General features: G+C 37.7%; 1 protein-coding gene across 3 annotated transcripts in view; it reads left to right on the forward strand.

Annotated features, from left to right (window-relative positions):
* The first annotated feature begins 4664 nt into the window (after positions 1-4664).
* AGL (amylo-alpha-1, 6-glucosidase, 4-alpha-glucanotransferase) overlaps positions 4665-23438 on the forward strand; it is a 73366-nt gene continuing 54592 nt past the window's right edge. Inside the window, exons 1-5 of one of the 3 annotated variants that reach the window (XM_055340229.1) lie at positions 4665-4892; positions 5455-5604; positions 17460-17670; positions 18210-18376; positions 19506-19709. In XM_055340229.1, the coding sequence (XP_055196204.1) occupies positions 5523-5604; positions 17460-17670; positions 18210-18376; positions 19506-19709 (664 nt within the window). In that variant the 5' untranslated portion in view covers positions 4665-4892; positions 5455-5522. Of the gene's footprint in view, positions 4893-4984; positions 5082-5149; positions 5382-5454; positions 5605-17459; positions 17671-18209; positions 18377-19505; positions 19710-23438 lie in introns of those variants that run through there. The other 2 variants (XM_055340232.1, XM_055340231.1) reach the window with 2 other exon arrangements.

A 23438-nucleotide genomic window follows, 5' to 3' on the forward strand; every position in this document is an offset into this window, starting at 1 on the left:
CCCATGCTCTGGGAGCCTCCTCCTCATCTGCTTTGTCCATCATCCCTCACCCAGCAAAGACAACTAGCCATCAGCCCTTCTTAGGCTATCATTTATTAGAAGCCTGATTTTTGATAAATGCTTTCATTATTTCATCTAGTCTCCATAACAGACCCTCCAAGTGAAGTGTTCTCTCCATTTCACAGATGAATCAACTGTAATTCAGAGAGATTAAAACTAATCCTTGGTTTGTTTCCAAAGCCCATTTTCTTTATATTGTACTATCCCCCTTTTTTGAAAAGACCTCTCTCTGGTTTTCATATCTCTATGTCATTATATATTAGGTCCCTATACTTGTCTGACTTCAACTCTATTTCCTTTCTAATCTTCCTTTCTTCTCTTCACTGGCTAAATCTGGATATTTCAAAAAGGTGCAGAATAAATTGATCAATTTAGAAGAGATTCTGGAAACACAATTCCAAATGTTACAAAATAAAATTATTAATAATGTCAGTATGTTATCGCTACAAAATAAAATACACAAAAAAATGCTGATGAATATAAAAACCAAATAAAACAGACTCATCTACTTTAGATCCAGAGTATCACAGGATTGGAACTGAACTATGCAGTACCCCAAATAACTCCTTTCCCTTTCCAAAAACAGACACATAATACACAAACCTTAAGAAACACTGTAGTGTTTTCTGACTCTTCTGACCACAGCCTTCTCCCACTCCCCAAATACATTAATATCAATGTTTTAAAAAGCACTAGAGTCACTGCCAAATAGCTGAGATTATCCATCAGATGTTCCTCAAGGAGATTCTTCTCCTAACAACTCCAGCATGAGATTATTGTGTATATATAGATCACTGTTACGCACAGGACAGGCACATGACAAATGTTCGCCAAAATGAAGGCAGCACATGGTACTGCTGTAGCCCCAAACTGCAGATTCATTAGCATTCCAAGAACTTCACAAATAGCATACTAGTGTGACTTTTTCTTTTTTAAAAAGGACACTATGTGGCTTGTAAATGTAACCTTGGAGATACATCACATCAAATCATAATGTTTTCATGAGTTAACATTTTTCACTTTCTTTCACAACATGAAATCTCCAAAATGACGATCTTTTAGGTTGACAAATTTCTTAAAACTCAAGCATTTTGTGTAAGAATAATTCACCACTAAAGGAATTCATTTTGTCAGTCTGTTCTACTCCTTATTTCTAGGTGAAATATTGGGCACTAAAGTGACAGTTTTGCTGGCAGAGGGACAGCATGAAAGGCTAATTTTGGAGCCTTGGAAAAGAGTGTTCAGCAAGAGGGCACTGTGATGAGAGGGTCTTAAAACAGACTGAAAGGGTAGGGGATTTGGGTAGGAGAGCCTGAAGACAAACATAAACATGAACTGTATTTCACATCAGTCTGAGTCCCACTCTAATTTGTACTTCCCCACAGTACTCAGTATCTCAGGCACAGTTCTGAGTCCTCATTTAATTAATAGTAGGTTCTATTTTTACCCATATTTTACAGTTGTAGAAACCAAAGCACACAAAAGTTGAGTATCTTCCAAAGTTTCACAGCTAGTTACTGGCAGACCTGGAATTAAAATCTGGACACATTTTATAATCCTGAATTATTACGCTTTTATACAGCATACTCTCTAGAGCCATGGCTCTCAAACATGTTTTTGACCATGATCCCCCAAGTAGGAATACATGACCCCATACAACAAAAAATAACAGGAACAGAAGTTTTTGAAATAATAGTCTTACCAGGTGCAGTGCATTCAGATCTTTGCCTATTTTATTTTAAAAACCATTGGTTGGCCAGCCCGGGTGGCTCAGTGGTGTAGTGCTGCCTTTGGCCCAGGGCATGATCCTGGAGACCCAGGATCGAGTCCCACGTCAGGATCCCTGTGTTGAGCCTGCTTCTCCCTCTGCCTCTCTCTCTCTCTCTAATAAATAAATAAAACCTTAAAAAAAATAAAATAAAAACCGTTGATTGCAACTAATAAATTACTTTGACAATCCTCAAAGGGTTATGACTTACAATTTGAAAAACGCTACTTTAGAGACCAGGGCTATCAGTGATCATTTAATATCTCCATTTGGATGTTTGACAGTGATATCAAACAAATGAATAGTCATCTTCACTTGGTTACTGACAGTCTGCAACCAAACTCCTGAATTTTATCCTCCAATCCTGCTCCTTCTCTTTTCTCCCTTTCTCATTAAATGGCAGCCTTTTCTGTACTGTCTGTACACAAAGCTATGGAGTACTTGAAATGTATGTATCATAATTGAGACATGCTAGAAATGTAAAATACACACCAAATTTTGAAGACTCAGTAGGAAAAAAGAACCTAAAGTATCTCATCAATAACATTTATATTGATTGCAATGTTTAAGATCTATTGAGTTAAATCACATATACTATGAAAATTAATTTCACCTGTTTCTTTTTACTTTTCTGATATGGCTACTTGATTTTTTTTTACCTATGTAAAAAATTATATTTTTTAGATTATGTTTTTCTTTTTTCTTTTTGTTGTATTTTTATTGGACAGTAATCCCCTGGTTGCTCAAGCTAAAAACCTTAGAATCATCCAAGACTCCTTTCTGTCCATCAGGATAAGCTCTACTTTCAAAAATGGATCCATAACTCAACTTCTCACCACTTTTACTGCTGTACCTTTCCCCTCCCCACCCCCACCCTCCAACCACTATCTTTTGGTTAAGTGAAATAACTTAACTGGTGTTGCTTCCTTCCTTGCCACACCCTGCAGTTTAGCTATTCTCTACAGAGTTGCAGAGTAATCCTTTTAAAAGGTCTAACAGATGATGTTATTCTTCTGTTCAAAATCCTCCAACATCTCTTCTGCCCGCGCTAAAAGCCTAAATCCTTGCAATAGCCTACAAAGCCTTATAAGATCTGGTTGCCAGCCCCACCCCATTATCTGTCTTAATTTCTTACCACTCTCTTCACTTAGCTATGGTGGCCTCCTTGAATTCACCAAATAGGCTCCTACCTCATGGCCTTTGGACTTCTATACCTCTGTGTATAACCCTCTACCCTGGATATCCTCCTTTCTCTTACTCTGATTGGGAACAAATGTCAATTTATTGGCAAGTCCTTTATTGGCTGTTGTATTTACAATTGCAAACCTGCCTCTCCTGACTCTTCCACACTTTCCATTTCTCCTTTTCTTACAAACTTTTATTCTCTTATACGATGTACTTATTGAATTTGTTCATCTGTCTCCTGCAAATAAAACGTAGGAGTTTGGGCAGCCCGGGTGGCTCAGCGGTTTAGCGCCGACTTCAGCCCGGGGACCCGGGATGGAGTCCTGCGTCGGGCTCCCTGCATGGAGCCTGCTTCTGCCTCTCTCTCTCTCTTTTCTCTCTTATGAATAAATAGATAAAATCTTTAAAAAAAAAAAAAAAAAGTAGGAGTTCCACGAGGGCAATGAATTTGTTTCACTTCCATGCCTGGCAAATTCTAGGTGCTCAATAAATACTAGTTGAACAAGTTAAGTGAACTATGGGTTCCCAAACCCAGCTTTGGGCCATTGCAACTAGCCATTCTCAGAAATTTACTAAAACAAACATCTCCGTATCTTTAGTTTGTAACTCATTGGTTTTGGACCTATACTACGTCTACCATAAGGAAAGCAAGGTTTTTCTCCACCCTGCAGACCTTCTGTTTTCTCATGATCCTTTAGTGTCCTCAGAATGCTCTAGGAGTTTTCTTTTCCCCTGGCATTAAATCCCCACAGGCATCTGTACCACATCCTAAATTTCTGCCCTAAAATACATGCACCAAAAGCCAGAATAGATTCTTAATCCCATACAACCTTCAGGTCTCTGCAGTGTACGTCAGATGCAACCAGACACTGTGCAAGTGGTGCCTGCGGCCTCCGTCGTGCGTGAGCTGCCCGCACTTCCCCTTCCTAGCCCGTCCGTGTCTGCGTTCAAGGGGTGCCCCGGGTCAGGCCCGGAGATGGCCCGCGCAGGACGGACGGAATGCCAGAGCCTGTGGCCAGGCCCCTTATTCTAGCCACGGGGAAAGCAAGATTCGGAGAACTGGGGCCAAGCAAACATAAGCCATGTTTAAATTAAAAAAAAAAAAAAAAAAAGTCAGGGGAGCCCTGGGTGGCTGAGCGGTTTGCATTCGGCCTAGGGTGAGATCCTGGAGACCCGGGATCGAGTCCCGCATCGGGCTCTTTGCACGGAGTCTGCTTCTCCCTCTGCCTGTGTCTCTGCCCCTCTCTCTTTGTTTCTCGTGAATAAATAAATAAAAATCGTTTTTAAAAAATCAAAACAAAGCTACAAAACAACATCGTGGTGGAAAAAGCAGCAGCAGCTGGGCGGCTGGCCTCCCACCACTCAGCCGTTCCACAAAGCGGCCCCGTGGGGCACCTCGTGGCAGCCCGTCTACCGCAGCATTTTAACCTTCAGCCCGGAGCTCGCGGGCGGCGACGGCGGCGCACAAGGCGGACCTCGCACCTCCCCAGCGGCGGGAGGAGCAGCGGCTCGCGGGCCGCCCGGGCCGCCGCCGCCGCCGCCTGACCCCGGCCCGGCCGACCACAGTCTCGCGAGACTAGCGGCCGCGGCGCTCCCGGAAGTGGGGGGGGCCCTGGCAGCCCCCCGCGGGGTGCGCGCCCCCGAGGCCGGCGGGGTCGGGGCTCTCGGAGCGCGGTCCCGGGGGCGCTCGCGGTCCGCGCCGCCGCCCCGCCTGGCCCGGCTGCCGTCGCCCCGCCCCGTGCCCTCCAGGCGCCGGGCCCTGGGTGAGCGGGGCTGCCCCCTGCGCGGGCGCGGGCCGCGGGTCTGGATCCTCCCCCGGCTGCGGCCGCCCCGCCGCAGGTCTGCAGGGCCCGGGAGGCGCACGGACGGCCCGCGCAGCGTAAGTGCTAGGGCCGCCGCCGGCTCGGGGAGAGGCCTGCTTTCTATGTATAGCTCTGTCTGTACGTCCCATGCTATTCCGGAGGAACAACTGCTTCCCTCTGTTCTCATCTCCCCATTGGTGGCTTCCAACCCGAATTTGGGAATGGGGAGCTCGCCCACCTGTTATCTCGGAGCACACTAATCTCTTGTAAGCAGAAGTGCCACTTGTAGTCTCCAAAGCCTCCTGGCTTGGGACCGGGAATTTCCACCCCCCCCCCCCCAACCCCAACCCCAATCCAGGCTTTCCACAACGTATTGCCCTTCTCTGAGAATGATTTAGGTTTTTGTTTTCTTTTGTTTTCCTTGCAAGAGTCTATCATACAGGAGGGTTCCTTCGGTCCGGATGTGCTCGAAGGGAGGAAACTATCAATTTGCCTTCTCAGGTCCTGTTTAATAAGATTCATTCTTTCTCTCTGCTCTGCTAGGGGTGAAAGCACGTTTAGAACATGTAAGTGCGGCTGTCAGCCTCAGAGAGTTTAAGGTAATAGTTCTTTACCTTAATTCCTCTTTTTGTTTCATAGGGGTAATTCATTCGACTTCGGAGTCCTTTTCATTCTTCTGAACGATTTCAAGTCTTCTAGAAGCCAAAATGGGACACAGTAAGCAGATTAGAATCTTACTTCTGAACGAAATGGAAAAGCTGGAAAAGACCCTCTTCAGACTTGAACAAGGTCAGTGGCAAGTTGTTTGATTAGTTTGTGTGTCTTTTCCGTCTTTCAATGTGTGGTCATATTAAGTTTTTTTTAGGCTTTAAGATAGGTGGAATTTCCAAGGATCTTTCTAAGCTTGATCAGTGCAAAGATGGTGCTGTGTTCTAAAAATATCACTAATGAAAGTTGGTTTCAGTTGTAAAATTGAAAATGTTATGTACGTGGTGTTAGAACAAGGATAAAATAGTTCACTTTTCTTTCCGTGGTAACTTCCACTTAAGACAAAAGTTGCAAATAGGATCAAGACATTGATCATATTATTTCGATTAACGATCATTATGAAAACTTGGTAAATTACTTCATACGGAATTTAACTTGGGGCATAGATGTATAGTTTTGCTTTTTTTTTTTTTTTTTTTTAGTTTTGCTTTTTTACAGTCCTCATTCTTTTCCTTTACTGGAACTTTGATTTAGTAAAATGGATCACAGCAAAAAGCAAACTATTATTTATGTTTCTCCAAAGCCTCTCAAATATGGAGAAGATAAAAGCTGAATTTTTTTTTTTTTTTTTTTTTTTTAGCTGAAAATTTTTTTGCCAAATAAAAAGTGAAGAAACTGATCAGGTTATGTTGAAATATAGTTGAGGTTTTTTTTTTTTTAAGGCTTTATAATTTTTCAATATTGAAAAACATTGTACACTCGTTTATGTTAATATAACTTGTGAAGTAGAAGTTTAATGTATGAAAACTTAAATGCAGACCCCTTTAGTAGTGTAACAGACATTGATGTAAACATTGAAGGATTTTTCCCCCAATATCTCAAGAGATAAAGTTTTGGAAAAAAAAAAAATTCAGCCATCAAATGTGTTACCTCCATGCCAAATCACCTTCTTCCAACTTTGGCATTTAAGATCACAGAGTACTAACTCCATTTTTGGCTTTCCTGACTCTGCACTTTCCTGCTTTTAAATTTTTTCCTACCCTCTTGAGTACTCCTGTCAACTTGGTGGTATCTGTTGCTGAGATCTCTTCCTTCCAAATTTTAATTAATTCTTCCTATCTGCCAGAAATCCTTTCTCTTTCTCTTTTTCTTCCATCAAAAAAATTATACATTCTCATAGCTTCATTTGCTGCTTGCATGCTGATGGCTATTTTTGAAAGAAGAGCCTTGAATTTTGCTTGCTTCTTGAAACCCGGGAATATAATGGCAAGAGTAAAAAACTAGAATTTTCTTGGCTCTGCCACTAGCAACTTGTTTGACTTTGGGAAAATCACATGAGTTATTAACATTATTTGTGAAATGAAGTATTTCTCCTTTTGTACCTTCCTGGATTTTGAAACTCAAAATTAATAATATAGAGTTTTAAAGTCCTAAGTGGGTATAAGGCTTTGATAGATCACTATCTCTGTATTTTCATTCTGGATTCTTGACTTCACCCAGGTATTACACAATAGAATAGAATAGGATAGCTCCACTGGATGGATATACTTAAATCTAACATGTACAAAACCATCTCCCCATTCTCTGACCTTCTTGATTTCCTATCCTGTTTATTTAGTGGTATCTCCATTTTCATAGTTTCAAGGCCTTTGAAACTTTGTACTTTTCTTTGTCAACTTCTCTTTAACTGCAATCTGTCTTTAAGCCCTATAATTTCTTTCTAAATGTCTCTGTTTGCCTATCTCTCTCTTTCGTATGCCTGAATATGGATACTGGAATAATCTTATGCCATCTCTTCCCTTTTCATTAATTACTGTCTATATGTAAAGTCAAATTTAAATGCCTCTGGCTGGCTTCCAAGACATTCTATAGTGGAAGCCACCTTCCCTAGCCAAAGTTGTATCTCATTGCCACCCCCCCCCCCATCACTAATGTCCTACATCTTTACATTTCCTCCGTTAATTTCCTCCCCACTGGCTTTTCTCATAGCTCTCCTGACATCTTCACCTCCATCTGATTCCTCTCTTCTGTATCTATTAAATCCCCTTCCTATCTGTTCTTTGTGTTGCCTACCTCTCAACTTTCAGCTAAAATTCCATCTCTTCCATGAAGTCCTTCCTTAATTTTTTTTATCTCCTCTCTTTGATTTCCAATCACATAATGGGCACAGAACAATTAAGTCCTGAACAATGTAGCAGTGTTTAAAAGCTTATTGGTCTTATAGAGTCCAACTAGAGTTTAAGAGCTGTGAGCATAGGGAAAGTATTATAAACCTAGGACAATGTACAATAGTCAATAAATCCTTGCTGATTGATTACTAAGACACCAGTTAAAGCTAGCAAAACGTGTAAATTCAGCCAAGCTGTTTGAAGAGGGAACGATGAAGGGCTTATAAATAAGAATGATGTGGTTCAGTCTGTAACTCTAGTTGAAACCAGTAAATTCAACCAAGTGATATAAATGGGAACGTCGATTTTTTTGTGTGCGGTAATGAGGTGATCATATTGTTATAGAAGATAATTATAATGGAAAGATGAAGGGATATTAAGACAAGAAATCGAGAATGCTATTTTAAAAACATGTCTGGGGGCATCCTGGATGGCTCAGCGGTTTAACTCTGCCTTCAGCCCAGGGTGTGATCCTGGAGACACAGGATGGAGTCCCATGTTGGGCTCCCTGCAGGGAGCCTGCTTCTCCCTCTGCCTGTGTCTCTGCCTCTCTCTCTCTGTGTGTCTTTCATGAATAAATAAATAAAATCTTAAAAAAAAAAAATGAAAACCTGTCTGGTTAAAGATAAGGGTTTGACTACATCAGAGAAAAAAGGAAATAGAGTATGAGACATTTTAAAATTCATAGGACTTGGTGACCAATTGAGTGTGAAGAAAAACTCTGATAGTTTTTGGTTCTTTCATATTTAATTGGTCACCAGGTCCCTCTCATTTTTCTTTTCTTTTCTTTTCTTTTTTTTTTCTTTTCTTTTCACTTTTTCCTAAGAAAGGATTCTTCCTCATTTTCAAGGCTAATATCTCAATAGATTCTTCTCACTCAACAAGTATGAGACCAAATAATTATTTTTTCCAGCCAAATTGTAGCTTCCCCTATATTTTATATTTCATTCAGTAGCAGAATAATGAACAAAATCAGTTTTCCCCAAACCTGGAGTTCTTCCATTTTTATATCAGTTGGTCAAATTTCAGCTCATACTTTTTTTTTTTAAGAAAATGCTTATAAAGATTTCTTGATTAGGAGCTTAAGCTTATATAAATTTAGGGAGGGAGCAAAATGGAAAAAAATGAGTTTATAGTAATAGTTTAATCACTCACTTTATTAGTTGCCTACAGGAGGGATATGGCTAATCTGAGTAAAGTATTCCTAGTGTCCTATGAGGAATAAGATAGCCACACCACGTACTGCTATGACCTAAGCTAATTTTAGCAAACTGAGTGAGTAATTATGGAATCTGACATAGTCTAGGTATTCTAATGTTTCATTTACTGTATATAAAAATTTTAGTTTCAGGGATTTGTACTAGAGGTCGAGTAGCTATGTACCCATGGGCATGTGCACTGACCTATCTATTGGAATACAGAAAAAAAGTACAGGATTTTTCTTTTCTTTTCTCTTTTTTTTTCTTTCAACTGGTTTTGTTTTTAAAAAGTTGGGTGCCTGGGGAGCTTAGTCAGTTAAACATCTGCCTTGGCTCATGTCATGATCCCAGGGTCCTGGGATCAAGCCCAGTGTCAGGCACCCTGCTCAGCAGGGAGCTTGCTTCCCCTTTACCCATTCCCCCTGCTCTCCCCTTCTCTGTCAACTAAATAAATACAATCTTTAAAAAAAGGCAATTAAATTTGGGGGCACCTGGCTGGCTCAGTCAGAAGAGCATGCGACTTGATCTCAGGGTCATGAGTTCAAGCCCCACATTGGGTATAGAGATCACTAAAAAATAATAAAAAACTTTTTAAAAAGATTTTTTAAAAAGCAATTAAATTTTGATAATGCATAAAATGACATTGACGCTTTCAGTTTGTGTGTCAGATGAGTTATAAACAAAAAAGACATATTCTGAGAAAACGGTGAAGTTTATAGGTCTGGAAGGAGTTGACAGTCACGCCATAGCTGGTTTGCTTGTAGTATGTTGCCATGGGTTACACTTTTACCTAATCCAGGTTAAGTACATATACAAATTATATTATCTTAAATAGTAGATTATGTACAGTACTTTGTAACAAAATGTAGAATAACAGTAAATGCCTCTTTTATTTATTTATTTTTTTATTTTTTTATTTTTTTAAGATTTATTTATTTATTCATTCAGAGAGAGCGAGAGAGAGGCAGAGACACAGGCAGAGGGAGAAGCAGGCTCCACGCAGGAAGCCCGATGTGGGACTCGATCCTGGGTCTCCAGGATCACACCCCAGGCTGCAGGCGGCGCCAAACCACTGCACCACCAGGGCTTCCCTAAATGCCTCATTTACCTCAAAAGGTTGTCAAACTTAAAGATGAGTTAGAAAGTGTTTGATATTTGCTGTTTGAGATTTGTCCTTTTTAGTAATGACATGTAGCTTTCAATAGTACAATACTTAGAAAATATTTTCTGGAAAAATAAACACAATTTAACTGTGAAGTAAACATGAGTGAGGAAATTAACTGCTTTTTGATGGAAATTGATACTATAGAGCAGAGTTGATCACATTTTTTCCTATATAGTGTTAGGATTAAGATAGCTTCCTAGGGAGAACACCTGGGTGGCTTGGCAGTTGAGCATCTGCCTTGGGCTCACGGGATCTGGGATCGAGTCCCATATCGGGCTCCCTGCAAGAAGCCAAGTTCTCCCTCTGCCTGTGTCTCTACCTCTCTCTTTATGTGTGTCTCTCATGAATAAATAAATAAATCTGGGATCCATGGGTGGCGCAGCGGTTTAGCGCCTGCCTTTGGCCCAGGGCGCAATCCTGGAGACACAGGATCGAATCCCACGTCGGGCTCCCGGTGCATGGAGCCTGCTTCTCCCTCTGCCTATGTCTCTGCCTCTCTCTCTGTGTGTGTGACTATCATAAATAAATAAATAAAATTTTTTTAAAAATAAATAAATAAATCTTTAAAAAAAGATAGCTTCACAGGCCATATACCTTCTGTTACAACTACTCAACTCTGCTATTGTATCATGAAAGCAACCATAAACAACACATAAATGGATGGATGTGGCTGTGTTCCAATAACATTTTATTTACAGAAACTTTATTTACAGAAACAGGTAGTAGGCTGATATAGTTTGCTGACCCTTGCTATAGCAAGAACATTTTGAATATGTATTTTAGTAACACTTCCATCATATGATTTTAGCCATATAATGAATATCTGCCCTCTTTAAAAAGTCGATAACAAAACAATTTTTTTTTAAGATTTTATTTATTTGAGAAAGAGGGGAGAACACAGAGGGAGAGGGAGTAGCATGCTCCCTGCTGAACAGGGAGCCAGAAGCAGAGCTCTATTCCAGGACACTGAGATCATGACCTAAGCAGAAGGCAGATGCCCAACCAACTGAGCCACCCAGGTACCCCCCAAATTTTTTAATCTGTTTAAAATCTTCCAAATAAAGGATTTTAGTTGGTTTTCAAATCATCTGTTTAAAATATAAATATGGAACATCTTATTAACTTATGAAAACAATGATGATGTCAGGAAAAATATGTATTTACTAGCACATTTCAACAAAAATCTTTACATAGTTGGTGAATGGCATTGAAAAATTAATGTCATAGGTATACCTGGGTGGCTCAGTGGTTGAGCGTCTGCCTTTGGCTCAGGGCATGATCCTAGAGCCCCAGGATCGAGTCCCACATTGGGCTCCCTGCATGGAGCCTGCTTCTCCCTCTGCCTGTGTCTCTGCCTCTCTCTCTCTGTGTCTCTCATGAATAAATAAATAACATCTTAAAAAAAAAGAAAAAGAAAAGTTAATGTTATGGATTAGTAAACATAGCCACCAAGAATTCCTTCCATTTGAATTTGGGTATCTTGGTGTGTTTTTCAAGTCCAGGGCCACTAAGCCAAATATCAATTAGCAGACATTTGAATCTTTAAATTACTTTATCATAAAATGTTAAACTAAGACTTAAAATTGATGAAACTTATGTTTTTTAAAGATTTTATTTATTTATTCATGAGAGACACACAGAGAGAGAGAGAGGCAGACACACAGGCAGAGGGAGAAGCAGGCTCCATGCAGAAAGCCTGATGTGGGATTCGATCCCGGGACTCCAGATTCACACCCTGGGCCAAAGGCAGGCACCAAACCGCTGAGCCACCGAGGGATCCCCTGATGAAACTTGTTTAATCACACTGCTGTCACTGACAAATATGAACAATATTGATTTTTATTAAGAGCCAAAAGATTTTTTCCCATCCATTAATAAATAAAATTAGTCATTTAAAATATTGTTTATTTATATTTTATCCCATTTTTATGTTTTATAATTTATATAATCTATTAAGTCATCCTACACGTATATTCTATAAATAAATACCGTACTTAGAGAATGCTTGTCAGCTTTTTCTGAAGGGATATCACTCATCTAAATACTATTTTGAGATTTTGAATGAGTTTTAACCTTTGTACTACAAGTTCTCTGAATCCTTGTGTAATGATAAAAACAATATTTGTATAAACTGAACAGGGGACAGGTTGTTTAAATACGCTCAGGCATCTAATCCCTAATGATTGTACCTGTTGAAAATGAAAGTACTTCTTCTGTAATAAATTTAATCATTATTGTAAAGATACAGGTATTTATGATTCTCACAGTCACTGAGTATTAAAATTTCATGTTTTAATTCTTTGGGTAATTATTTCTCAAACTATCTCTTCATAATTGTACCTCTAATTTTAAAATGATGTTTCCTTAAGTATAAAATCATAGAAGTATATAAAAAGCCTTTTTTTGGTGTGTTGTTTGAAAACAAAATTGAGTTTTTACTACTCAAGCAAGTTGAAACTTGTGTATAGTGTAATGGTGTGTAAATTCCACCTCCTGGCTTACTGCCACAATTCAGCCATGCTTTTTCCCAGAAAGGATTTCAAAAGATCTATATAGATGCAGAAAATGAACAAAAAGGAATAAAAGTAGCCATGTTATTAAATATCTTTAGATAACATGACTTATAATGGCTTATAATATTCTAGCTTGCATAATAAAATAATTTTTACCCTAATTTATTTAATCATTCCCAATATTAGATATTTAGTTTGTTTTTAAGCTGCTGTGAATATATTCTATGTTTACATCATTGATTAATTCCTCAGAAAATATATGTATATATGAAACTCTTGGGTTAAACATAACCCTTATTAACACTAGTATATTTCTGCCAAATTATTTGTAGAAAAATCTGTGTATATAGTTACCTGGAAAAGAAATTATAAGTTTCACTCTACTTATAAGAAGTATGAGAAGTAGAAGTGAGTCCCTGGATTTTTGCAATCACTTAATAATGCCATTTGGATAATTTGTTTCTTATTTGCTAAAACCATTTGCTATGAAAAAAATTACATTCATAATTTAGTACAATCCAAGAATATAGTTAGTAGTATTTATCACTAAATTATAATTTTTTCAAGGACTGCCTAGAACTTCCATTCCTCACAATATCCATACTGCATTATGCAACAGAGTATTTGTATTTCTCTAGGCAAAGGTAGAGGTGTTTGATTGGATAACAGTAAATTGAAAGAGTCCAGCATTCTCTTAATGTCTTCTATTGAAATCTTTTGTTGACAAAGATTAGCTTACCTGGTGTTTAATAGTGTGGTATAGAATTTACCATCTATTGAACATCATTGGGAGGGACTTACTTCTACCAAAGAGCAGCTTTAAACATGATTGAAACATACCTACATGTTTTGCTTTTCAGGATTTGCTTTGAATCAAACTGACGTTATTTATATATGCATCTATAGGACAGTTCATACTGATATCTCTGATTCATATCCACCACAATAGAGTTCATTGTAGCTTCCACCTTGCTTATTTGTAACATCTTCTCTGACATTGAAAAATTTGGCTCTCATCACCTTTATTTTTGAAAGATATTTTCACCAGGTATAGAATTCTATGCTGACAGTTTTAATCTTTAAGTACAGTAGATTCTTAAATAATGCAAAGGCCAAGGGTACTGACCCCCTTCCCCATGCAGCCAAAAACCCAAGTATAACATTAGATTCCCCACATCTTAACTACTAATAGCCTACTGTTGACCAAAAGCCTTACAGATAACACATATTTTGTATGTTTTATGTATTATGTGCTGTAATCTTACAGTAAATAAGCTAGAGAAAAGAGAATGTTATTAAGAAAATCATAAGGAAGAAAAAAATACATTAACAGTACTGTACTTTTAAAAAACCATGTGTCTGTTGGTTAAGCATCTGCCTTCAGCTGAGGTCATGATCCTGGACCCTGAGATCAAGTCCTGCATCAGGCTTCTAATCAGTGGGGAGCCTGCTTTCCCTCTCCCTCTGCCTGCCACTTCCTCTGCTTGTTCTCTCTCTCTCTCTGTCAAATAAATAAAAATCTTAAAAAAAAAAAAAAACCTGTAAGGAAACTGCACAGTTCAAATCATATTGTGCAAGGATCAACTGTACCTCTAAAGATATTGCTCCACTGTCTTCTTGCATTTATTGTTTCCCATGAGAAATCTACTGTCATTCTCTTATTGTTCCTTGAAATTACTGTAACATTTTTCCTCCTTTTGGCTACGTGTAAGATATTCTGTCACTGGTTTTGTGAAATTTGATTTTGATGTTTCTTGGTCTGATTTCCTTCATGTTTCTTGATTGGTGATTTATTGAACTTGGATCTACAAATTTGTTGCTTTTGCCAAATTTGGGAATCTTTCTACCCATTGTTTCTTTAAATACTTGATATCCCCCCTCTCTTTCCTCTTCTTTGAGGACTCTAATTACCTATATATTAGGCCGCTTGAATTGTTCCACAGATCACTAATACTTCTTCAATTTTTTAAATTCTTTATCTCTTCTTTGTTTCATTTTGCATATTTCTATTCCTGTGTCTTAAAATTCACTAACCTTTTTTAATGCCATATCTCACCATCCATCAATTCCATGTTGCAGGTGTTTCATTTCAGACCTTGTAGTTTTTATTTTTAAAAGTTTGGTTTGGATTATTTGTTCTGTTTTGCTTTAAATATTTTCTGTACCTTGAAATAACTTTTTGAACATATGGAATATGGTTATGATAAATGAGGTCCTTTCTTACCTGCTAGTTCAACATCTGTGTCATTTCTAAGGTCAGTTTTCAATAAGTGATTATTTTCCATTTTTAGGGTTGTGTTTTCTTGTTTCTTTGTATGTCTTATATTCTTTGTTTGGATGCTAGACATTATGGATTTTACTTTGTTGGATGCTGGTCTTAAAAATGTTTTTTTGTCTTTGTTTGGGAATGAAGTTAAGTTACTTGGAAATATTTTAACACTTTGGAGTTTTACTTTTATGATGCCTGGTCCAGGGCTCATTATTCTCAACTACAGAAACAAGATCCTCTGAACTTTCTCCCCAGTGCCTCATGAATTATGAATTTTTCCAATCTGGCTGGTGAGAACAAACACTATTTCTGGTTTCAGACATGCACTGAGCAGTACTCGGCTAAATACTCAAGGCAGAACTTCTGCAAATCTCTGGAGTTCTGTCTCTGTGCAGCTTTCTCCTCCTTACCAACTAGTCTCATCTGCAAAATAGCTGCCAACTGGTCTCATCTGCAAACTAGCTGCTTTGGTCTGAACAGATTCTTCACTCCATCTTCTTTGCTCAGAAAGTTGAGCTCTGCCTAGTTCTCTTCCTTGTGCCTCAACCTGGAAATTCTTTCACAGTAGTAAGAAGGGACAGTTGTAGGATTCACATTGTTTATTTTCTGTCTCTTAGGGGTCACTGACCTTTATTGCCTGATGTCTAGGCTTGAAAACTATCATTTCATATATTTTCTCTGGTTTTTCCTGGTTTCTTTCTTCTAAGTCTCAAGGAAGATTGTAAATCCAATCCATGTTATGCATTCCATCTTTGCCAGAAGCAGGAGTCTCAGGTCCTTTACATCTTCTGTTTCTTCTGTGTGGAATGCCCTACCTCAGGTAACTGTGTCACTGATGTGCTCACCTCCTCTTTCTATTTAGCAGTTTTTTATTGGATGCTGGACATTGTGAATGTTCTGTTGTTGTATCTCTGGATTTGTTTATCTTTCTTTAAAGGAGTAGTATCTTTACTTTAGCAGCCATTTACATTATCTATGGGTCAGCTTAATCCAATTGAGGCTATTTTAGGCTTTGACAGGATAGGTTATTGTAGTTTTTACTCTAAGGCTGTATTAGAAAAAAAAAAAACAAGGCTGTATTAGCCCTACTACATATGACACGACTCTTTTGAATACAATGGATGTTCAACAACATCTCTGCACTCCTGACTGCTTGAAGATTCTAATGTCTCCCAGGCCTGCGTGAGCTTTGGGAATTGGTCAATTGGTAGCTCCTACTAGTTATCCTTCGTCCAATCTCCTGGAGTCAAATACTACCCATGTCAGCCTGGTATTCAGCCAGATTGAAGATGACCCTAGGTAATTTTCTAGAGCTCTTTATTTACAGAGCTTTCTTCTGTGCCATACTCTGCCCTGAAAATTGCAGTTTCTTCACCGTCCCCAAACTCTAATCTCTGTCTCCTTAACTCAGACTACTGTTTCTGCTCCCTGTGTCACAGCCCAGAAAGTTCCCCCAGTCTGAAAGCTAGAGGGTTCATAGGAATCACCCTTCTATTAGGCATCACAGTGCTTCACTCCTTATTTCTGAAAATGGTTATCTCATATATTTCTAATAGTTTCTCCTCAGAGAGCAAATCTAATACTAATTAGACCAGAAGCAGACAGAACTCCATTATGACCAGAAGCAGACATATTCAGAGTGACATAGTACACAAAATGATTTAATACACAAGGTAGGTCATATGACTTCTCTGCTCAAAATTGTTCATTTGCAACAACATGGATGGATCTAGAGAATATAATCCTAAATGAAATTAGCCAGAGAAAGGCAAATATCTTGTGATTTTGCTCATATATGAAATTTAAGAAACAAAACAAAGAAAAAAGGAAACAAAAAACCCCAGAGTTTAAATATAGAGAGCAAACTGATGATTACCAGAGTGGAGATGGGTAGGGAGATGGATGAAATAGATAAAGGGGAATAAGAGTACATTTATCGAGACACCTGGTGGCTCAGTGGTTGAGCGTCTCCCTTTGGCTCAGGTCATGATCCCAGGTCCAGGGATCGAGTCCCACTTCGGACTCCCTGTGAGCAGCCTGCTTCTCCCTCTGCCTATGTCTCTGCCTCTCTCTCTCTCTGTCTCTCATGAATGAATAAATAAAATCTTAAGAAAAAAAAAGAGTACATTTATCATGATGAGCATTGAGTAATGTGTAGAATTACTGAACACTATATTGTACACCTGGAAATAATATAGCACTGTATGTTAATTATACTGAAATTGAACTTTAAAAGATTTCAAGTTCAGTAAAATTTCATTTTGTTTTTTTACTTTAATGGTATCCTAGTTTTCTAAAAGCACTTTTATTGAAAATAAAGTTGAAAGATATATTTCTAAAGAAAAAAGAAAACTTGCATATCCCAGAGTAGCCATGCAACTAGGAAACAGGTTCCAGGAGGAGAAGAGAGGGACAATACAAAGCAGGCAGTTCTGTGATGTAGTGTTTGTTGAAATATAAAATTCAGCTAAATTAGAATCCAAAGTAGTTCCAAAACCAGCATTATGTATTAGGAGTTATTTTAAACATAGTTGAGAAACCATAGTTTATGTAATACTTTATTTCTTAATGTGGTAATTTAAGTTCCTACAGTGAGTTTATTGAAATATGCTTTTTGTTTAGGGTTCGAGCTACAGTTCCGATTAGGCCCCACTTTACAGGGAAAAGCAGTTACTGTGTACACAAATTACCCATTTCCCGGAGAAACATTTAATCGAGAAAAATTCCGTTCCCTGGAATGGGAAAACCCAACAGAAAGAGAAGATGATTCTGATAAATACTGTAAACTTAATCTTCAGCAAGCTGGATCATTTCAGTATTACTTCCTTCAAGGGTAAGTCAGGTGTTCTTTATATGGGGGGGGGGGGAAGGTTAATTTATTCCATCTAGTTAAATTACCTAGCTTGTAAAAAGTTACTATATAAACCATGGCAGTGTGATTTTCACAGGATTTTTTGAGATAAAAATAGAATATGGTTCTTTGGTTCCTAGGAAGTAATTGTAAGACTCATTGCAGATTCAAAGTATTTTTTTTTAAGTAATCACTTGAAAACTCTAGTCTTTTCATATAACTTCATTATAAGATACTATTTGCTTGAGTGCCCTTGTTATTACTGACAGATTTTAGTACACTTATTTTTCCTGACAGCAACATTATTAGATATTGTATGTATTATGTCATTATATAGAGATTAGAAAAGGATAAAATGAGGGGTTTCCATTGAGTTTCATTGCAACTTTGTAAATGATTTCATGTGCTTAGAAATATATTTTTAAATGGGACAATTCAACCTTCCATTAGAGAGTCAGACTATTACATGAGAATTTTTTTTTCCTATCATTGAGAAGTTTTTTGTTTTGTTTTCTCCTTAGAAATGAGAAAAGTGGTGGGGGTTACATAGTTGTGGATCCTATTTTATATGTTGGTGCTGATAATCACGTATTACCCTTGGACTGTGTTACTCTCCAGACATTTTTAGCTAAGTGTTTGGGACCCTTTGATGAATGGGAAAGCAGACTTAGAGTTGCAAAAGAATCAGGTAATGTCAGATATCTTTCTTTTCTTTTTAAAAATAAATAAATAAATGTGATTATCCTCTGTGATATAGATTTCAAAGCTTTGATTCTCCTTTTAATTTTGTTTCTTAGTATATAGTAATATAAATAGAATCATACAAAGTTGTTAAGACAACCATTTTTAACCTACAAAAATAGCAAATTATATGGTTCAACTCAGTAAATTAAGGCAATCTCATAATAAAATGAGATCTTCATTGTCCTAAGACTTTACTTTGACATATAAAAATTAGTAGTAAACTATTAAAATGTTTTAGAAAATGTATTATTATTGTATATAACTTTAATTCAACATTAAGTAACTGTCTTCCATATGGAAGGTGTGTGCTGCCATACATATCAAGAGTAAAATGCGGGATCCCTGGTTGGCGCAGCGGTTTAGCGTCTGCCTTTGGCCCAGGGCGCGATCCTGGAGACCCGGGATCGAATCCCACGTCGGGCTCCTGGTGCATGGAGCCTGCTTCTCCCTCTGCCTGTGTCTCTACCTCTCTCTCTCTGTGTGTGTGTGACTATCATAAATAAATAAAAATTAAAAAAAAGAGTAAAATGCAATTTAAGTTGTATTTTACTCTTATGCAAAGGGTAATATTAATTTTCTACTTTTAAGTTGTTTTTTTTTTCTACTTTTAAGTTGAATATAATATAAAGAAAGCCAAGAAGTTTACTGACATAATTGAAACTAGTGGAACATTAAAAATAGGAGCAAAACATGCTGATATTCTTGTATAAAGTATATACATATATGTATATATGTATATATCCAATAAATATAAATTGAACCCCTATGATAACTAGGCACTGTGTACAATGATTTTTCTCAAATGCATTATCTCATTATCTCTGTCTTATATATGAAGACACTGATACGCTAAAAGATTTAAGTAGACTTGCTTGAAGTCACTTGGGATATAGCTAGGATTTGAACCCTAGTCTTTGACTACTTTTCTAGTTGCATAGTTGCTTTGCTATTTAGAATCATTTAGGGAAGTTTAAACTTATATTTTGCTTAGTTTTAGTTTGTTTTTTTCTTATAGTCTTTGCTTATTATCTTTGTTTTTATTTTTTTTCTTTGTTTATTTTCTTGTGTTACAGGTTACAACATGATTCATTTTACCCCATTACAGACTCTTGGGCTATCTAGATCATGCTATTCTCTGGCCAACCAGTTAGAATTAAATCCTGACTTTTCAAGACCTAATAAAAAATATACCTGGAGTGATGTTGGGCAACTAGTGGAAAAAATGAAAAAGGAATGGAATGTTCTTTGTATTACTGATGTTGTCTACAACCATACTGGTATGAGCTTCATTAACAACTTCCATTAATTTTGATGAAAATATATTCTGATTATTTCTCGCTGTTTTATATAGCATAAATTTTGAAAACACAAATGACACATAGATGTTCTTCAATTTAAAAACACTTTATATAGCTCCACTTTTTTCTTTCAAAGAAAACAGTGTTAGTTGAAGATATAATCAACATGTAAGTATTTTGCATGTGATGATCATAAAAACAGGAGAGTAATTATAGATGGAACATATGATCACGTATTTCAACTTGCAGTATTAATACTTTGCAGACCAACATGTGAATCCCACATAGCAGCAGCTCTAGTACTCTAGTGTTTGTGTGTGTGTGTGTATATATATATATTTGAAAAAGAGTGAATTACTATCATTTAAACAGAAAATTATTGGTAAATCTTATAAGTTAAATCTAAAAATTATACCCTTTACATGTTAAAAGGGTTTATTAAAATTAACCCAGTTGGATCTCAAGATTCTTTGCCAATATACAATTCTATAAAATGTATTAGATCTTTCCAACTGGTGATCCTCAGGGAGATGACTGCTCCTCTCACCTGTCAGAACAGCTGGGTCTGGAGAAGCTTCTGGCCATGATCAGCTTTCAGTTTAACCCAGTGTGCCTTGCAAATATTCTCTTCTCTGTATGCCACAGTGAAAACTTCCTAATATCTAAGAACCCAGTATTCTTTACTTGATAATTTGACATTATTGATAATTACTTTAACATCTATAATAATATTTCCATCAAACTTACCAAACTACATAATGACATTATGTGAGTTAGGATATGGTATGGGAAACTATAGCAAAGAGACAAAAATATAGTGATGTAAGACTGAAACTGTATTCTTTTTTTTTTGTATTTCTTTCTTTTTTTAATAATAAATTTATTTTTTATTGGTGTTCAATTTGCCAACATTTTGTATTTATTTCTTCTAAAGATGAGATAGGCATCCCAAGACTGCAGTAGTAGCTCAGTGATAATAGGGAATGAGGTTCTTTCTCTCATGCTGCTCTATCTCCAACACTGTGCTTCTAACTCTTTTTTTTTTTTTTTTTTTTTTTTTTTTTTGTGCTTCTAACTCTTAATCAAATTTGGCCTGTCCAGTTCCCAGTATTACCTGCTACCAATGGAAATGAGAAAGGGAAGTCATGCCTTTTAAGGGCATGGTCTGGTTATATATATATATAACTTCTACTCACATTTCATCAAATAGAATTTTGTCTCTTGTTACACCTGTAAAGGATCCTGCAATGTAGCCTGTTTGCCAGCCAAATGTACAGCTGAACCTTAGGAGTTCTCTTACTAAAGGAACAAAGGAAGAAAAAAAATGAGATATAGTAGCAGTCTCTATCAGAGACTATATTTCTGTGGCATTTGAGAGAATCTATGCAATATAAAAAAGTGAATTTTGCTTCAGCCTTAAATTGGAAAGTATTACCAATCATAATGTCCTTTTTGTGAAATAAGTTTTCATTAAAAAGTTACTATACAGGGGAAGTCAACTTCCAAATGGCAGTGTGAGGGCTTCACAGACCCTCTACTCAGCAAAACAACTGTTAAAAATTATTTTTTAAAATACAGTTTAAAGTCTTTGGAAATTATTCTAAGGGAAGTTGGCATAGGGAAAAGCATATCAAGAAAATCTATTAACTCTCAGTAAGAGCAGTAATAGTCTGTGACATTTGAACCAGGATCTGCCTCTCCCTGCCCCAGCTCAGAATGATGATAGGTCTATTCCTGGCAAGTGCAGCTGGGAACACAAGGCTCCTTTTCTCCTCAGCTCCCAGTCTAGGGCTACAGTTGAAATGGGCAGGCTTCCAACATTTCTCACATCCCTCCCAAATCCAGCATTCTGTTGCAGAAACTCTATTCTGGGCAAGAGCAGCTGAGAAGTCTGGGTCTCCCTTCTTTCAGCCCCAATCATAGAGGGAAAACTTTACATGCATGGCAGGGCAAGGATACTCTGTCCCAGTTGCCTTGCACCAGCTTGCTTGTTGGGTGGAGGTTCTACATCTGGAGAAGAAAGCCAAAGACTCGGAGCGTATAGTCCCTGCCACCAGCTGTGGAGCAGTGACACAGGTGTTCTGCCCAGGGGAGGAGATGTGCAGTAAAAACAGAGTAAGAATGAAATTGACTTTATTTGGCACATAGCAGAGGACACTGTTGGAAACAGTGAAGACTTTGGTGGTAAACAAGAGGAGGCTGGTATCACCACGAAGGCAGTGTACTAAATCATAGACCAGCCAGTAGTTTAACCAAAAAAAACCCAGGGAAAGACACAGCTAAGAATAACCCTCCTGGGATCAGACGAGTCTCAGAGACTGGCCTCAGTGACTACCCCTGCCAAGGGGTCCAAATTTAATTGGATCAAACTGTGAAGCAATTAATGATCCAGCCTATTATCAAAAAATAATAGCACAAAAGACTAACGGCTAGGTGTGATTCCAGCAGAGGCAGCAGCTTAACAGAGTTCAGGGAAAGAGACAGTTAAGAGAGGCTTGCTAAAAACCACTGTCACCCCAGACTACTGCCCAGGGGCCACGGATGCACCCTCTGAGTGGCAGCATCAGTGGCTGCACACTGTAGGGGATATAGACTTCACTAAAATAGTCTAGCCGAGTTAAAAACAAGTAGCCAACAAGACCTGGGAGGAATGGGCTCAATATCCAGAGTTGCTACAGTACGTTATCTAAATTGCCCAATTTGCAACCAAAAAATTGAGACATACAAAGAAACAGCAAGTGTGACCTATACACAAGAAAAAAAGCAGGCAACGGAAGTTGCCTTTAAAAAGTCCTAGATGGGGCAGCCCCGGTGGCGCAGCGGTTTAGCGCCGCCTGAAGCCCAGGGCATGATCCTGGAGTCCCGGGATCGAGTCCCACGTCAGGCTTTCTGCATGGAGCCTGCTTCTCCCTCTGCTTGTGCCTCTGCCTCTCCCTCTCTCTCTCTCTGAATAAATAAATAAAATCTTAAAAAAAAATTTAAAAAGTCCTAGATGTCATGCTTAGCCAACATAGACTTCAAAGCTACTATTCTAAATATATATAAGGAATTAAAGGAAACCAGATTAGAGCAGTAAAGGGGAGGATATGATGATGATATTTCATCAAATAGAGAGTATCAGTAAATGGAAAATTTTAAAAGTAACCAGCTAGGAATTCTGTAGCTGTAAAGTAAGTAAGCAAAATTTAGAATTCACTAGAGATATTCAGCAGTATATTTGAGTTGCCAGAAGAATCAGTGAACAGAGATTATATGTTTTGAAGAACAAAAGAAAGAAGATAAAAATGAACAGAGTTCCAGTGAAAGGTGGGAGATCTTGAAGCGCACCAACATGCATCATGGAAATCCCTGAAGGGGAGGGAAGAAAAGAACAGAAAACACACTTGAAGAAGTAATGGCTAAAAACTTCCCAGTCTTTAAAATTTGATTAAAAAAAGAAAATTAATCTACACATCCTAAAGCTCAGTGAACTTTAAGTAAACAGAACAAAGATAGCCACACTCAGCATAGTAAAAATTTTGTAAGCCAAAGGTCTAGGGAATTTTGAAAGTAATGCAAACATTGTTTTATTGTGCTTCATTTTATTACACTTCTCAGTTACTGCTCACTTTTTTTTTTTAACAAATAGAAGATTTGTGGCAACCCTGCATCAAACAAGACTATTGATGGCATTTTTTTTAAGATTTTATTTATTTATTCATGAGAGAC

The sequence above is a fragment of the Nyctereutes procyonoides genome, unplaced genomic scaffold, assembly GCF_905146905.1.
Source record: "Nyctereutes procyonoides isolate TBG_1078 unplaced genomic scaffold, NYPRO_anot_genome, whole genome shotgun sequence".
Taxonomy (NCBI): Eukaryota; Metazoa; Chordata; class Mammalia; order Carnivora; family Canidae; genus Nyctereutes; species Nyctereutes procyonoides.